At 38.5% G+C, this 18,120-nt stretch overlaps 1 protein-coding gene across 1 annotated transcript; it reads right to left on the reverse strand.

The window, feature by feature from the left end:
- Nucleotides 1-12,356: 12,356 nt before the first annotated feature.
- LOC110865593 (glutamic acid-rich protein) lies at nt 12,357-16,336 on the reverse strand. The gene is made up of 6 exons (XM_022114884.2): nt 16,084-16,336; nt 15,857-15,989; nt 14,606-14,709; nt 14,385-14,529; nt 14,155-14,295; nt 12,357-14,081 (listed from the first exon to the last, which is right to left on the reverse strand). The coding sequence occupies exons 1-6, from the start codon at nt 16,125-16,127 to the stop codon at nt 12,528-12,530; spliced, it is 2,121 nt and encodes a 706-aa protein (XP_021970576.1). The 5' UTR covers nt 16,128-16,336; the 3' UTR covers nt 12,357-12,527.
- Nucleotides 16,337-18,120: the final 1,784 nt, after the last annotated feature.

Here is an 18,120-nt window from a genome sequence, read left to right on the forward strand (position 1 = left end):
AAAGATTTTTATGAAGAAAAAAGGAATGTTCAAACCCTAGTTGAAACTGAGAAGGTTACACCCAAAGCTGGTCAGGCTTGGGTGTCTATATTCTTTACATAAAAATCCTGACTTGTCGGAGCTCCCATGTTGGTAATCGTGGAGCAGGAATCAGCATCATTCTTATATATGTTTGTTTGAAGTAAACTTACAAGTGGTAGAAAAGTGGGTTTTACCTATAAGTGGTTAATCAAGGTCATTAAATTGAACTTGATTTAACTTTCATTCAAATGTTTGAGAAAACAAAGTGATGAATGAATCCCCAATCTTACAAGTGGTAAAATCAACAAATCTTATTTTCCGGAAAAACCATTTTGATTAAAACAAACTTAAGTGTTTTGAGATCATAATGGGAAAATAGTTTGTTGTAGGGGGGAGCTCTGATTGTTTAAGCCGAGTGAATGGCGAATTGAAGCAATTCACAACAATTGTCATTTTCTTGTACAGTCTATTTTCAAATTTTCCCAGAAAATCAAAATTGAAACATATTTTGATTTTAGGGGGAGTAAAAATTTGGAAATTTCGAAAATTTGAAAAAGCCAAAAACATTGAAAAAAATTAAAAATGAGTTTTGTTGTGAACAAGAGGAAATGATAGTACATCAGTGGACTATCACGGCATGCTAAAGATTTGGAAAGTCAAAAATGTGATAAATGATCTCACTGAGGATATGCCAGTAGGTTTTTACTCATTTAGTAAATTGTTTTCGAGATATAAACCTAAATTCAAATGCTTACTTATATCATGGGGAACATCTCTCGGATATATGGGTAACCCCCGAAATCTTGTTTGAAAGATTTTCTATTTCTGACATACTAGGTCTTTGTACGTGGTGATATCTGGGGTATTATACCAGGACTTCTAATTTTGTGGGAGCAATAGCCTAGTCCTCGTATAATACTTTGCATAAGCTTTAATTCTAAAGCCAGCCCTCAGTACAAAAAATGATGAAACATTGAAAAATGCTAACCATGTGCTGTTGAAGAAAAGATTCCCAAACGGGACACACCTAAAGTCGAGCCGTCATCTCTTTGTACGAACGGAAGTTCTAGCCTGAGATCTCACGGTCTCGCATTTACCTGTTTAGAGATATCATTAGTGTACATTCACCTGTAAGACTGAATATAGAAGTCTGGATACGGGAGTATATCCTGAGGTGGGACACGCGGATAAGTTTAAGTCATTAAAACACTACATTCGTATCTCGAAATAGTTGAAATTTGTGTGAAAATTTAAGTGGATCGGCATACTGACAATCTAAGTGAATCATTTAGAACTTAAAATGTCTAAAGCTTAACGGTGTTAGTGATTTGTCTCATAAACTGATATGATCCTCTTACACTAACTCACAAAAATACTGTCTGTAAATATTTCTTTACAGTATTTCATTAAAATCAAAAATCCAAAAAGATTTTTGGAGTATTTTAGCATAAATTTTTGAAAAGTTCAAAAAGATTTTCGACAACTGTTGATTGAAAAGCTGATTTTCAAAATTCCAAGTGCTAAACATGATGAACATTTCGTAAAGGGGAGTCTGTTTAAAATGAGAAAAGATTTTGAATGTTTTGCCCATAAGTGGTCATCGAAAGTTTTCAAATGTTAAATCATTCTGGAAAGATACCTGCAAATGAATTATAAATTTGTCAAAACTTTAAATTTGTGAAATTTATTGTTAGGTAGAGATTTGTGCATGTTTTCACGGCTAAACCTGAGCAGAGTGAAAGCCAGGTCAAGATTTTTGAACAAGAGCCAGCCACATATCTTGAGGATAAAAGATGAAAGATTTCAGATTAGATCAGCATTCAAAGGGGAGTTTGAATGGTAGAAAGCCAGGTTCAAATCCTGTGATCCATGCAAGTTGCTGATGCTGATGAACTTAAGGAATCAAAAGATCTGATCAAGAGAAGATAGCGTCAGATTGAGATTCTGGTAGAGAGAAAAAGAGAGAAGACCGAGGATGCTTTACAATGTTAGATACTTCAGAAAGAGCAGAAAAGACTGAAGACGTTGAAGACTCGACACTGAAGACTTCGTCAACATCTGAGGGGGAGTCTATTAGTGCATACGTCTGTCAACTTTGTCTTGTATCGAGTCTTGCTTTAGATTAGATAGATCAGGACACGGAAATCAAGAAATGTGTGGGAAAGTGATTTCGCACGAAATGACAAAGTCATTTCGTACGAAATAGCCTTTGCTCATTTCGCACAAAATGAACTCTTGGTCATTTCGCACGAAATGGTATTTCGCATGGACTGTTTCACATGAAATACCCCAGCCTATGAATACCTGATGTGTCTTGTCATTTGTAACTTTTCGATTCCAGAGCCAAAGTGCTGCCGAAGTGTCTACTCGCTGTAAAACTTTGTCAAATCAATCAAATAGACAATTAAAGTGAATATCTAGCTGTTTCGAACTCAGTACGTTAGTTTCCGCCTCTCGTATTGAGAAGAACACCTCTGAACGACTCGTTTCGGTTGTGAAAACGATCCTACACCAGGGTTTGGCCCATGGGTAGACTATGTCTCACAGCCGGAAGCCCAGTGCAAAATTTGCTAGGTTTGAGCTACCTGCATCACGTCACACATATCAATGGCCTTCCAAACCATTGGTGATCTGTTTTCCTTGTTGCTTTCATACCGGGATTTATAAACTTACATACATACTTACAGTGATTTCAAAGGTTTATACATACACACAAACAAACACACGAACTCACTCAACTTTTGTTGATGTTTTCAAAATACATGTATTTCAGGGAATTAGTAAGTGGATCTAGCGGGCGTTGGAAGTTTCATGATGCGTTGTGAATAAATATGTCATCCATGGTTTTGAGGTTTGGGTTGGGTGTCTTATTCTTGGACGAGACACGCCTACCAAACCTTGGTTTTATTTAATGTCTTTTGATGAGTCCTTAGTGAACTCTTAAAACAATTCGTATGGTTTGTAAAACTTGTGTTTGAAGTCTGCGTTTTAAAACAATGTTGTTATGTTTTAAACTTATTTAATGGATGAACATCTATGGTTTTAATCATATAGTTGTTGTTATGATTGAGTGCAATGGTATTAAGAAAGTCACACCATAATCACGATTCCGCAAAAGTCAAGGTGTGACAAAGAAGAGGTAACATGGTTAACCAAGGAAGGTGCGACACAGCGAATGAACTTGGCTATGGTTTTGGGGACGGAGTCGACCTGTCCAGGGCATAGAAAACTAAGCTGTTTGAAGCAAGTAATCAGACCATCCATATCGCTCCCCTTCTGCGCTAGGTTCCAAAATTCGTTCTCCAACTTTTGGAGTTCGTGAGGAGGACAGAACTGGTCTTTCATAAGCTGCTTAAGCTCGTCCCAAGGCAAGGCAAGGCATGTGTAGCATCGTTTCCCCTATTGTTGCGTTCGGTGGTCCACCATTTGAGTGCCCTCGAACGGAAAACTCCAGTTCGTAGCTCATCATGACACCCACTTTGCAAGAAGGTAAGCTCGATCGCGTCGAACCAATTCATCATGGCGGTGGCGCCATCTTTGCCTGTAAACTCCAAGGATTTACAAGCCATGAATTGCTTGAATTGGAACATCAGTTTGGGTTTTTCTGCCTTCGAATCGACAGAGCCATGCGATGAATCGGTGTTTGGCTGAATCCTGCTGACAATGTCGGGTATGACCTTAGCCATTTGTTTGGCCATGAATTTCATACAATCCCTTTGAGTCATGGAGTCAGAATTTGTCACCGCTCCCGACCCGTTTTGCCCGGTTTAAAAGCCGCGGGATAGAAACCCATGGTATTGGTGTTTATATTGGCAGCGGAAATTTTAACAGGATCGTTTAAACAGAAAACACCGAATTATTTTATTTCAAGTTTCGGGACAAACCCCGTATTTTACAAGAAAGGAATTTCACTGGGAAATCCCCTGATTACAGAAAACATGTTTATTTCTATTTATTGAGCCACTTTATTTAAGCTGAAGTGCTACGCGGCACTTTTCCTTTTCCTCACAGTAAATCACCTGAAACATGTTTTAAAAAGATTTCATCAGCGAAAAATACTGGCGAGTGCATTCAATTTATACAAAAGACACATTGTTATAATATACATTATTAAGAGCAATTACAATTGTTTCTATCTTATAATTATCTGACCCAGTTGTCACTCGACCGGATCTGTGATTGTGGTCATATCATTATTTAGGTCCGTTCACCTAAAAGTAACGCTAGATAAGTTATGTATACAAAACCCATGTACTGTCAGAAATTTAAGATAACAAAGACTTAATCACTGTAAGTATAACGGGAAAACATTTAGGGTTTCTTAAAACAACTTTGATAAAAACATAATGACTCACATTGCAGATTTAAACAATCACAGGTTGCCTACTGGTTATGCTGGTAAACCTAGTAAAATATACAATGCAAACGAAACTAGGTTAGTAACTTAATTCAACATTTACGATAATTCACGAGATCGAAACCCTCACGACGAATGACAAAGTATAGCCCAATGTAGGCAGCACTTAAACATCCATCAGATCGGTTTTAATCAATCAGATATTGTATCATAGCAGTGATCGAGTTATTACCCTGTTATCGTAGCAGAGTTTCGGGACTCGGGGTTGTATTTTTGAAAGAAACGGAGTGTATATTAACGTACGAAATGATTTTGAGCGTCGTAACAATCAAACCATGCAAGTGCCAAGTCCATGGGTTTTATACTAGATTTTGGTCTCCCCCGCGTGTCGCGCCGACTCCCCTAGCCCCTGGCGCGTGTCGTGACAGCGACCCGTCTAGGCTAGGATAGCCTGGTGTCGGGTATAGCCTGGGTGAGTTGGCAGTTCTCGAAAATACGTGTTTTGTAACCGTTTTATGAAGATAAAATCAATTAGGGGATCCCCCCCCCCTTGAGTTTTAGGGGGCCTGTTGCTGGTTTCTTCTATTTTTAAAGATTTCGGGTCACACCGTACTACTTGGGGTTTCAATTAGGGTTCCTTAGTGTGCCTTTTTAGGAAGGTAAATTTGCGAGGTTGTTACAGAATTGGTGTTGGAGGTTGAACCTTTCTTTGACTTAAAGTCAGAGGTGGATTCCTTCTTGCTCTTCTTGGTCAATTTCTTCGACACGGCGTTGGACGAAATCTAAGATTCGAAAGAGAAAGAATGGATGAGACTTGATCATAAATTCAAAATAAGTTTTGCAAGTTTAAGAATGTAAGCATGATGTATCACGAACGGTTCACATAATTAGCATGAATTTAACAAGTATTCAACAAGTATAAACACGTATGAATGCGTGAAAAGAATATAAATTCAGTTTGTTTACAAGAATTATTATTGTTTTTGATTGCGCAAGACGTGCGAATTGTGTGATGGTTTTGAAATGAACGAGGTAACAAGTATGAAATCACATATAAATTGAATCGCATAAAAGAGAGGCTCATAAAACATATGATTGTTTCGAGTAGAGAAACGTTCACTATTCCAAAGTGAATCGAAAGTCCTTTCAAATTAGAGAAACGTGCTTTGGCTTATAGGTAAGATACTCTCGTCGAGAAGCGATTAACGGTATCTTACCCTTCCATTTACTACACGTCTCTAATCGATCGAAACAATCGAAACTTTGGCGAGATTGAAAATCGAGGAGTGGGACTTAATCGACAAGGTGCGGGTTTCACCCCTAACTTGATGATTTCGTACCCTAATGTGGTTGGTACTCGTCGGGTCAAAATATAATTTCAACACTTTGACGAGGGTCCACTAGAGTTTGAATTGGAAATTTACCATTAAGATGTGGATTTTACTCCTAGCTTAATAGCGAAATTTCGTGCAAAATAAGAATAAGCAGAATGAGAGTCGTTTACTAAATTGTGGGTTTCACGCCTATTTTGGTAAACTCGTCTCTTTTGTATAAAGAGTGTCTTCAAGTGTATTATGTAAAATATCTTAGGAAAGACAATATGTAAATTTTAAGACCAAAAAGAAGAGAAAGAAGCAAAGTAGGAAGAATAACATTTTAAGCAAAAATCAAGAATGGTCGAACATGGCAATTCTACCTAATTCCCTATAGTTATGGCTTTGATACCAATCTGTCACACCCCAACCAATGGCGGAATCATCGGAGTGGGACTAGTTCGAGATTGCAAGAGACTTCATAACACTATTTGTGACAATATTTAATTCAACCATTTTCATTTCATAATCAAATTGTCAAACATTACAAGGAAAATTCAAATAACAACTTGTTCATAACATAACAATAACAAAATTGATACAACACTTTAAACCTAAACGTCTAAGTGAGTATCTAGGCATCGTTGCTAATCCATTTCATAGCATCATCAATCCTCAACCTGTAACATGTTTAAAATAAAGTTCAATGCAAAAGCAAATGCGAGTATACAAGTTTAAGAATAAGTATAAGTATAAGTTCAAAATTTTAAAACGAATCCACATGGCAACTTAGTTTATACAAGATCATCATACAAGGCATGCAATATTTCTAGTCAACCCTCTGTTTACGCAAAATGATATAATTCAAGATGACCTCTCGTTCACAGGTGGTGTTTTACTCCTATAGCGCTATACATGTTAAATGGAGGCTCATACAAAGCTAATGACTATAGTATCACATAAGAATCACCCAAGTATAAGCATCAAGTATCACAACATAGCATTCATGTATTTGGATTGTTTCGTGCAAGTATAAAGATTAAAATTTAAGTGTGATTTAATATTTTAACATGTTACACCCCAAAAGTGGTAAACATAAAAAGGGGGTTTCGAGTATACTCACGGTTTTGCAAGTCTTCAACTTGTGAATCCGTGAGTGAGTTGTTTGTGGGAGGTTGGAACACCAAGTCCTTCTACACGAAGAAACAAAGTGTATGAGTATTGGAGTATAACGGTGGGATGAAGATTCGGAGTTTAAAACATAAGAACATAAGCATATGAAAGTAATCATCTTTTAACACAAAATACTTGTTTTACACTATGAAATCCCAAGGGTTATAATGTTTTCACGAGTAGGACACCCATTAGAATCATAACAAGTTTTAGGTCTTAGATGATGTTAATCTAATACTTTGACGAATGAACACAAATTCACCATCAAAGGTTCGAATGTTGGATAGTATATGTAAGTATTACATAGGTTATGTATTATACATTAATAAGTCCAATAGTTCAATAGTTCAAGCATGAGGTATGAGGATGAATCCTCCATTTAGGAACCTCTTAAGTGTCATAGAATTCATGTAGGAGGTAGGAAGAAAAGTCTTCCATTTAGGCACCTCTAAGTGTTCACCACTACACTTGATGTTATGAACATTCAAGGAGGGTCATGAACTTACAAGTAATACAAGAATATAAACCACTAATCTATGAGAAATCATCAAGCAATGTGTGGAGTTTACGTAGGATAACCCACGTTAATCCTAAATCACACATTCATCAAGCTTTGAGCTTGAACATCACTTGTGGGTTAAACCCTTGAACAAACCAGAAAGTTTGTGAGGTTATACCTCTAATTTTGAATGTCTCAACCTTGTTTTTAAGCCTAACTAACCATAGAAGTGGTTATAAGCATGAGGACATAGGTTTGAGATGAGTTAGACTCGAGTTTAAACAAGTTAGTAAAGATTTAATCAAAACAGAAACAAACAGTGAACTTTGGAGCCTTTTTGGTGACGTTCCAGGCTCTGATTTTCTAGGGAAAACCCATGAAAACGTAGCTAAGGTCAATCCAAAGTAGTAGGAAAAAGAATCGAGTGAATCGGATAAGAAATGAGTGAGTTATGCTCACTTTAGTGACGAGGTATGCTTCTGCTCGAACACTGATTTGCAGCTGCGATTTAGAGAGTTTTAGAGTGATTTGGAAGTGTTTGCAAAGTGAAAATGGCTTGGAGTATGCTTGGCCATCGTAAGGCGCAGAATCATAAGAACATAGTTTTTTATTGTTCACTGTAAGGTGTAAGTAAATAACATTAAAAGTGCTAGGCCGATTAAAGGCGCAAAAAAAATATAACAAATTGTGCGGCCATTGTAAGGCGCATGACAATGCTGAACTTACATAGAACTACATTACACTGTTTGCATTTCTTAACCAGTTTGTGAAGGTATTGCGAATAAAGATTGGTCTTTAAAAAATTGCAAGTGATCTGGCTTTGCGAAAAGCAATAGCTTGCCTTGAAGATTAGATTTTTTACTTTGTTTTAAGTTGTTGGTTTTGGCCAAGTTGTTTTTGTGAATACCTCAAAGTGGTACATGCATTTGTAATACAGTTCTATAGACTTGATAATATAAACAATGAAATTGTAGAAACTATTGTATATTGATCAAAATGTGGCGCAAGGCCATGTACTTGTAATTCAAAATGAAAGAAATTGTAGTCTTACATATAACAACGTCTAAGCTGTTGCACATTCTAGGTCCTTGGGATAATGTCACCGCCCAACGTTTGCAGTTTATATGCGCCCTTACCCAAAACCTCATGTATAAGGTAGGGTCATTCCCACTTGGGAGCAAGTTTACCTGGGCGCTCTGCGTTAGAGGCTTCATTATCCCGAAAGACGTAATCTCCTGGGTTGAACATGCAGATTCGCACGTGCGCGTTGTAGTATTTTTCTAGCTTAGACTTGTACTTAGCTTCGTTGATGGCGGCATTCTCGCGCCACTCTTCTATGAGGTCCAAGTCTAGTCTGTGTTCCTTATTGTTGTCAACGGTATTGACAGCCAACATTGATGGGAGGCCTATTTCGGCGGGGATCACCGCTTCAGAGCCGTAGACCAGTCTGAAGGTGTCTCGCTGTTGCTTGTCTTGGGTATCGTTCAATGTGCCCATAGGATGCTCGAGAGTTCACTAACCCAACATCTTCTGGCTATTCCCAACCTAGCCTTAATGCCTTCGACTAAACTTTTGTTGACACTCTCTACTTGGCCATTCCCTTGAGGATGTGCTACAAAGGAGTAGATGTGCTCAATGTTCAGCTCTTGCAGCCAATTTTTGAAGATCTTCTGAGGCGAAGTTGGTGCTTTTTTGGTTACGATGCACATTAGTAAACCGAAACGACAGATGATGTGTTCCCATATGAACTTTTGTACTATCATAGCCATGGTAGATGCTAAGGGTTTTGCTTCAACCCACCTTGTGAAATAGTCCATCACCACTATGATAAATTTAACTATGCATGGTGCGTCGGAAAAAGGTCCCACCATGTCAATGGCCCATTTCTGGAATGGCCATGATGTGGTCACTGGAACTAAGTTGTTCTTTGGGCGCAAGATCCTCGGTGCATGTCGTTGACAGTTGAGGCACTTGCGCAAGATTTTAACAGCATCCAGGTGCATGTCGGGCCAGTAATATCCGCCGTTCATGATCTTGGCCACCACCATGCGACTGTGTGGCGTGATCGTATAGGTTCACTAGTGACGTGGCGCACACGCGCATGAGTGTGCAGACCTGCGCGCTCATGAAGTGAGCCAAAATGGCACGCACGCCAGTCTTACTTGCCAGAGCAGTTTCGTTTCATCATATGAAACAGACGAGTCAACGGTTTTGACTGAGATTTAAATGACGAATTAAAGTGCATTGAAGACGTTTAATGCAATTTAATTCTCCCGTTTAATTTGTTTTTTCTGTTTCATCTAGACCTGCAATATAAATAGGAGGTCACCCTGCTGCAGAATATACACCGGAAATTCACCTTCTTATGCAACTTTCTCTCTGCAGATTTCTCTTGTTCTTAGTTCTTGTTTCAAGGTACACCTTCGGGTTTTCGTCAAGTCCGGCAGTACAACTGTTTAGGTTGTTGTATCCTAGAAACAAACGAGTTCTCCTGGGAGACTCGAAATTTGTTTTAAGGGACCCGTGTCTAACACGATCCTCAGTCAATAACATCTTTCTGTTCTGTAATTTTATTCTTGTTTTTCATTTTAATTTCAGTTGTAACTTGTATTGTAATTTACTGCTTTCCTAACTCCAGTTTTGTAATTCAAGTTAATAAAATCTTTATTTATTTTATACGAACGAATTCCTACAAATGCTAATACTATCACCGGTACATATCATAGAGATGCCATAAGGCCATTCTATCTAGTTTGCTCTAAGAATTATAAATTCTTTTGTTAGGAAGAAGAAAAGAATTAAGCATAATATAGAATAAGAAAATGCTAATATAGACATAAAAGCTAATTTTAACAACCAACTCTTAGAGGATATTATCAAAGATAGGCCTAAGGATTCTATTTAAGAGCTAATGACCTATGTAAATTACTTCAGAGTTAATTACATCAATGATCCTTGTGTAACGCTTTATTGCGGTTTTGATCTCAGCCTTTTAGAATTACAAATTTGGTTAACAATGTTTACTCAACCGTAATAGCTTTAGTCATTAAAGTAGATGGGCTTTTGCTTTCTATTTTGTCCTCTTTGACACTGCGACGGGCTCCGGATGTTCACGCTGAAGACTTTAATTCACAAATAAAAAGACCATCTACAATGTAAGGGGCTCATGGACGCACACCTCAACACTGCTTGAGCATTGTCCCAAAAATTTCAACACTGACGATGACCTCTTAGTCTAGTAGCATCAGATGTTTATCAGTGGCGGACCCAGGAATTTTTTTCATGGGGGTGCGGAACATTTTTAAAAATTTTAGGCCTCTAGGTATATAAGTAAAAAATCGGTTCGTATCGGGTCGGGTCGGGTCGGGTAAAACAAATGAACATCAAACTAAATTTATATAATCATCAAAAACATGTCAAACCTTGTTACAAACATAATTAAAACGTCCACGCCCTACTGGTTTTCATTTTTTGAAATCTATCCAAAACATCATCTAAAGCTAATTTCTTAAGCAATTCTTTCTCTATATAACATAAGTTCATCGCTCCATAACATAATGTTTCAATTTTAATTTTCAACTATTCAAGCCCTAGAAATCATAACATAAGTTGTAATCACCCTAAAAATATATAAACAACATAATCACCCTAAAAATCATCTAAACAACCATAAACAATGTCAAAACACACAAAATTTCAAACCTATTTAACAACTTTATTACCCTTTTTTCTCCTATAATATCAACCAAAATCATCAAAATAACAAAGAAACTTACCGGTGTTCGGATTCCGGTTAGATTTGGTGTCGAACGACGGTGGTATGGTGGCTGATTACGGTGGTCGCCGGTTGGTGGACTGTTGTCGCTAGGTGATGTTGTTCGTTGGCAGTGCAGGGACGCAAGAGAGAGAGAGAGAGAGAGAGAGAGAGAGAGCGGGATATAATTTCTTAAGGTTTTGGGCTTTAATTATTTTATTATAGTTTGAAATATTGTTGGGTTTGGTTAATGGGCTAAAACTTAATGGGCTAACTAGTTAGGAATTATAAGTGGGTAAAGGTATGGGTATTTGGGTTTAGTTGGTTAGGTATTAAAAGTTATATAATTTAGGTAGTATATTTTTTTTTTTTAAATAAGAGTTTACTAAAAAAAATTTAAAATATAAATTGATAACACTTTTTACCTAAGAGGTGCGGACGAAAAATTTCAAAGGGTGCGGTCGAAAATTCCAAGGGGTGCGGACGAAAAATTTCAAGGGGTGCGAACGGGATTTTCGACGAAATTTAGCCCTAAGTTTTTTTCCCCCGGGGGTGCGCCCGCCCACCTTGGGGTGGGGTGGGCTTGGGTCCGCCCCTGATGTTTATCCCAACCAAAGTGGTGCGTATTAAAGTCTCACAAAGTGGACACCAGGTGAAATTTAGTACATTTTATGGGGGAGGGGGGTTGTCATTATAAAAAGATTTCCTTTCTTTACTCTTGGAACAGAATGTTTTGAGTCATTACCAATTTTTGGTAAAGGTGATGGACAACGAACTTGTCTTTTGATATCCGTCTTATGGTTGGTGATTGGTTGTTAAATTTTTTTTAAGTAAACGAGGTTGGTTGGTGGTTTAAAAGTCGTTGTTTGGTGATTGATAAAATGATTGGATGTTTTATTTTTTTAATTTTTATAGTAAAACTCGACAATATAATATTAACTAATCGTATCTTAACTGTCAGATGATTATGACTTACGCTACGTACCAACCAGATGGTTGGCTACAAGTTGTTGACAGCAAAACACCTCCTGAGTTCACACTACCGGTTATAATATATTTGGTAAAACTAGATGTCAAAAACATCAAAATTTGAAATTCTACTCAGCCCAAAACTTTTGTCAAACTGATCAAACCGAACTATAAACACCCCTAGTTCTCGTTTGATATAAGATTCATGATTCATTCAACATGTTATGGATGCAGAAAGATACTAAACTGAGCTTGCACATATAACATGTGTGGATCATGAATGTTGTATCATATTACCAAAACACAATTAAATGTTGTTACAAATACAACCGAAACAACTCTACATACAATATGAATAAATTTAATTTCCCGGCTTTCATAATAAAAAACACACCAACCCGTCCATGAAATTATGACAGTTAAATCATAGAAGTTGAACATCTACCTCCCTCGTAGTGCTGCAAACCTGGCTGCCAGATCATCATAATCTGGTAACTTCGGGTGCACGTGTTTCGCCTGATTATCGGGCTGAAATGAGTTGGCACGAGCATACACTTTCTTTGGTTCCACTTCACCACTTTCATGAGGAAGAGAGATCGATCGTGTAGGGGGGACACTCATTTCTGCATCATTGTGATGTGGAGATGGTGATTTGCTATTCATGTTGGATCGGTTTTTCTTTCGTCTTAACTTCTCGATATCATAACCTGATGATGGTTTCTTACTATAATGTAACAATAACTTATCCATCATTTTCTCCTCGTCGTCCCGATGGCTACGGTATTGCTCGTCATCAAATAGTATTTGTAAACCCTTTCGGTCTTTTCTTTTGCTACTTGAAATTCGTTTAACGATGCGGGCGTCTTCTGAGCTTCCAATATCTTCATGACCGGATGAGGATTTAGAGTGCTTGTGCCTGTGCTTTCTCCTAACTGATTTCGGTTTAGGTAACTGCATAATGTCATGTTCTGCTTCTTCTTTCATCTTTTCTGAGTTTGATGCGTTGTGAGGCTTACTGTATGGTGGTGGGATGTTTAACTTGACATATGGTGGCGGAAGAGAACTATTGTAGGTTGACTTTGACCTAATCGCGTCTTCGTCCTTGACTTTCCCTGTTGACTTTTCACCGGCTTCTTTTTCTCTTGTTGGACTTCTCGTTTTGTCTCGGGTCTCCATAGTTCCTGGCTCATGTTTATAACCATTTCTTTCTTTTCTTCCTCGGTCATTGTGTCCATATATGTTCTTCTCGATAGTTTCTGGCTCGTGTTTGTAGCCATGTTTTTTGTTTGTTTCCACATAGGGAATGTCTGACAACTCTTTTTTCCTACCATATGCATTCCCATCATCGTGATGATATATTCTTTCTTTATGATGTTTTTCTTCTCTTCTCGAGTCATCGTGATGATATATTCTTTCTTTGTGATGTTTTTCTTCTCTTCTCAAAACCGAACCGTCCAACACATTATTATCTCTGGTCTCATTAGTTTCTAGCTCGTATTTATGACCATTTCTTTCTTTTCTCTCTCTCATCACCCTATCATCATCTAAAACTTTGGGAATTTTGTCATTCTTTTCAAATATATTCTTCTTGAGATTAGATTCTGGATTTCCGATGAGGTTCTCGTGTTTGTAGCCATGTTTTTTGTTTGTTTCCACATTCGAAATGTCCGACGCCTCTTTCCTCCTTCCATATCCATTCCCGTCATCGTGATGTTCTGTTCTTTCTTTATGACGTTTTTCTTCTCTTCTCAAAACCGGACCGTCCACCACATCATGATGTTTTGTTCTTTCTTTATGATGTTTTTCTTCTCTTCTCAAAACCGGACCGTCCAACGCATCTTTCCTCCTAACGTTTACGATTCCATCACCGTGCAATGTTGGTCCTTGGTGAGCATGTTCTACTCTTTCTTTGGAACGCTGATCGTTTTTCCGGAAGATATTGTTTCCGTTTGGCGGTTTGTGCTCATCATCACTGCCACTCACAGATCCAAGCGCCTGCAATTTGTTTAGAACGAAATTAGAGAAAGTGGAAACGACATCAAATACAACTTGCAAACAAGAACCATACCTGAGCAAGTGTGGACGGTTTCTCCATTCTTTGTTTAAATCCCTTAGAATCCCACCGGATCGAAAGCTCTGATGCTATGTCTTGCAGTAGCTTTATTCTCTTCTCCACCGCTGGAGGTTTAGAGGCTAACTTCTCAACAAACTAGCATAAACCGACAAGCCAATTAGATGCGTGTAAGGAGATTGGTTCAGATAAATACTCATTTGTTCATTTAAGATCTGGAAACCTACCACTTGATTAACGTAGCATTCTAAACCATTCCCGTATCTTTCTTGAAATACGTTCCTGAGGTCACGCAATTCGGGAAGATCAGAAAACCTTGCAGCAGCAAACATCAAGGATGAAACGGTCTCTCTGCATTCTTCTGGACATTGCCTACATAAATCAAGTAACAGATATGTCATAAGAATATACAAGTGAAATAAAGTATAGCTTCACTCTGTCTTCATACCCTAGTTTCTGCATGACTGACAGCTGCTTCAATATATACTCACATGACTGGTCAAGAAATGTATAACAGGCTAAGAGATTCAATCCAGCGATAAACTCTTCTGTCTGTATCACCATCTCGCATGAAACAGAACTCTAGTTAGAGATTATTATAACAAGGAAATAAAAAACAAGCATACCCATATACATAATTCCAACATAAATGTGACCATCCGATTAAAAATTGGACTTGTATCCGTTTTATTCACTTTCTTATGTGGACCAGATACCTCCTTTCGACTTTCATGACTCTTCTCTGATCTCTACACACTACTTAACAACTTTTGATTCCTCCACTGAAGATAGAGACATGCTTAAAGAAATAATCACTACTGTGAGCATACTATAAAGAACCTCTGTTGTCAAGGCTCACCCAGGCGCGCACGCCTAGGCCCACTTTTCAGGCCCAGCAAAGCCTTCTAGCTTCGCTTCAAAAGCCCTCAGGCGCATTTTCCAGGCCAAGTTCCGACAAAATTCCAGCCAAAAATTGTCTGAACAGGTCTAAAACAATTATACCAACCCTAAACAAGCTTGGAATCAACCTAAAACAACGTAATCTTGCCCTAAAAAGCCTAAAACTTGTCTAAAACCCCTAAATCAACCCAAAACAATGTAATCTTTACCTAAAAAGCCTAAAAGTTGTCTAAAACCACTAAAATAGTATTTATACTATACGCCTCACCTAAAAAAGCCCTCGCTTTTTAAGCGCCTTGCACTGAGGCCCAAGGCCCACCCTTTGTGCCTTGAGTGCGCTTTGCGCCTTCAACAACTATGACCAGAGAATTAACATAAATAGGGCTCTCCGTAAGAAAATTCAAAGAAAACAACTGGCAAAACCGAAAAGAAAACGAATGATGACGCAAAGAACTTCAATGACGAGTTTAGCAAACATGCCTAAACAGCAACAGAAAGTAACTTAACATGATTATCCAACATTAAGCTCTCCAATAACAGAAACAACCTTAGCTGCAACATGCAATCCACTCCACATTAAGTTCTATGCTATAAGACATTCTCTATCACTATATAACTAAATTAAAAGTACTGGATCACACTTCAAATTAACAATCACCACATGATACACATAACAAAACCCTAATCTCTTCAATTCATCAAACAAAGGCACCAACACACAAACTAACATCAATACCACCAAATGTCAATTCATCTAACCCTAAAATAAACAATAAAACTCAAAAATCAGAACCAATACCCTTCCATACGCATTAACATCAAGTCCATTAGCCAGCAATTTCGCAAGATCTTCCTTCAAAAACCTCTGTTTCGCCTCCTCTCTCCTCCGCAACGCCGCTATTCGCGTCCTCGTCGGCTTAATCAACGATTTGCTTCAAAATCGCACACGATTTCGTCACTAATTAGTCGCTAATTCAAGTAAACAGTAAACAATAAACATACAGATTATATGAACAGATTTCTAACCATTTGGAACTGAAGCCGTTGCGACCTAACAATCCGTCTAGCATTGTTGCAGATCAGATAACTGATTGTTGTTGATTTTGTTGTTGTGTGTGATCTGATTGTGGAACAAGATGCTCAGAATACTGCGAGAATTATGGATCTGTGGATTGGAATGAAGGTGCAGATGCACATAGTTAGTGTGTGAGGGTTTTTGGTGGTAAAAAGTAAGGGAAAGCTTTCATAGTCATCAATGGAGTTGTTATTATAATATGGAATGGAATAATATGGAATTATGTTGCTTGCTTTTGTGTTATTATGTTTGGGTTTAGTCCCTTGGGTTTTCAAATTGTGTATTGCAGATCCTTATGTTTTAAGCTTGTAACATTTGTGATCATGTGTTGGATCCTTATGTTTACGCCCCGCTTGCGGTATGCACATATAATGTATATATGTGTGGGGGCTCGGAGTGCAAAAGTGAAAGTGCACTAATTTTAACGTTATTTTACTAATTTCGTGAAAATAACGTTAAAAGAGGGGGATGGTAATCATGCATCATGTGATGGCATTGATAGCTGAAAGACAAGGGAATACATGCACTAATTGGTCTTTGTCTTAATTGTCGAGTGTTATGTGCCTTATGTCCAAGGCTTGATACAAAACTACCATTGAGTCGGGGATCACTCTGGAAGCAGCCTCTCTATTCCAATGGGTAGAGGTAAGGCTGTCTACATCTTAGGTGGTGTTTGTTTTTTTTCAAAAAGAGCTTCCTGCCTCTTCTGTCTGCACCGTGCAGACGCGGGAAGATGTTTAGCCTCAAAAGAGTGTTTTTTTTTTTTTTTGAGAAGTGCTTCCTGTCTCTCCACAACCTCTTCACGAGGAAAGTGATAAAACCAAAGCTTCTCCAAGAAGAGTTTTACCTCTTCTTGGCACCACCTCCACCTCCACCCATGCTCCGCCCCTGCTCCGCCACCACCACCACTGCTCCGCCACCATCATCATCATCATCACCACCCCTGCTCCGCCACCACCACCTCCACTCCGCCACCACCTCCGCTGCTCCGCCACCACCACCACTGCTCCGCCATCATCATCATCACCACCTCCGCTGCTCCAGCCTCCACTCCGCCATCACCTCTGCTCCACCTCCACTCCGCCACCACCTCCGACATCATCATCAACATCACAAACAAAACCCCCACATCAAAACCCCCAAAACGAAAACCCTAAAATCGAAAACCCTAAATCGATCGGAAACGAACACCCCAAATCGATCAAAGTTCAGCGAGTCCGGTCGACCTCATGTTCAGCGACTCCGGCCAGGTGTGAAGGCGGAGGTGGTGACGGTCGTTTTGTTCGATTCGTTGCAGGCTCGGTGGTTGTGATGATGGCGGTGGAGGTGGTGACGGTGGTTGTGATGATGGCGGTGGTGAAGTGGTGGCGGTGGTGATGATGGCGGTGGTGCAGATTGTAGAGAGAGAGTAGAGAGAGAGTGGAGGTGCAGATTGTCTGTGTGGTGTGTGTTAAAACCTAGAAGAAGAAGAAGAGGTTTTATATAAAAGAAAAAACAAACCCTCTTCTCCTTACAGACTGAAGACATTTGGTCCACCTCTTCTCCTGCAGATGCCTGCAGATGTGGCCTGCAGCAGAAGAGGTTTTCAAGAAGAAAAAACAAACAGCACCTTACCCTCTTCAGACCCTACCTTAGCTTTGTTATTGGTGGAATTTAGTGAGTATGATGATGATGATGATGTTGGATCCTTATGTTCGTTGACTGGTTGGGAATGTAAAAGTTGATTGTATGTTGCTTAATTTGATATATGTTGCTATTGAATTATTCACGAGGTGGTTGGCTAACAAGGTTATTTTAGTGTTCTGGGTTAGCATAGAATAAACAATCATGAAATATCATACTGATGTGTAACTTGTTATGAATGATGTGTGAATTGTTATAAATCTTTATTATGTATATGTTACTACCGGTTTTATAATGTGAATCAGTATAAGTTTTTACTTTCTGCTAATCCTATAAATTTTCTTAAGGTTCTATGCTTCAAAATA

The sequence above is a fragment of the Helianthus annuus genome, chromosome 6, assembly GCF_002127325.2.
Source record: "Helianthus annuus cultivar XRQ/B chromosome 6, HanXRQr2.0-SUNRISE, whole genome shotgun sequence".
In the NCBI taxonomy this organism is placed as follows: domain Eukaryota; kingdom Viridiplantae; phylum Streptophyta; class Magnoliopsida; order Asterales; family Asteraceae; genus Helianthus; species Helianthus annuus.

What these genes read in the sequence shown, in the direction of transcription:
- LOC110865593 (XM_022114884.2), bottom strand. Translation starts at nt 16,127, where the DNA reads ATGCTAGACGGATTGTTAGGTCGCAACGGCTTCAGTTCCAAATG. An exon ending in ATGTTAATGCGTATGGAAGG is followed by an intron (nt 14,710 to 15,856) that starts GTATTGGTTCTG and finishes ATGGTGATACAG; the next exon opens with ACAGAAGAGTTTATCGCTGG. An exon ending in AATGCTACGTTAATCAAGTG is followed by an intron (nt 14,296 to 14,384) that starts GTAGGTTTCCAG and finishes GGTTTATGCTAG; the next exon opens with TTTGTTGAGAAGTTAGCCTC.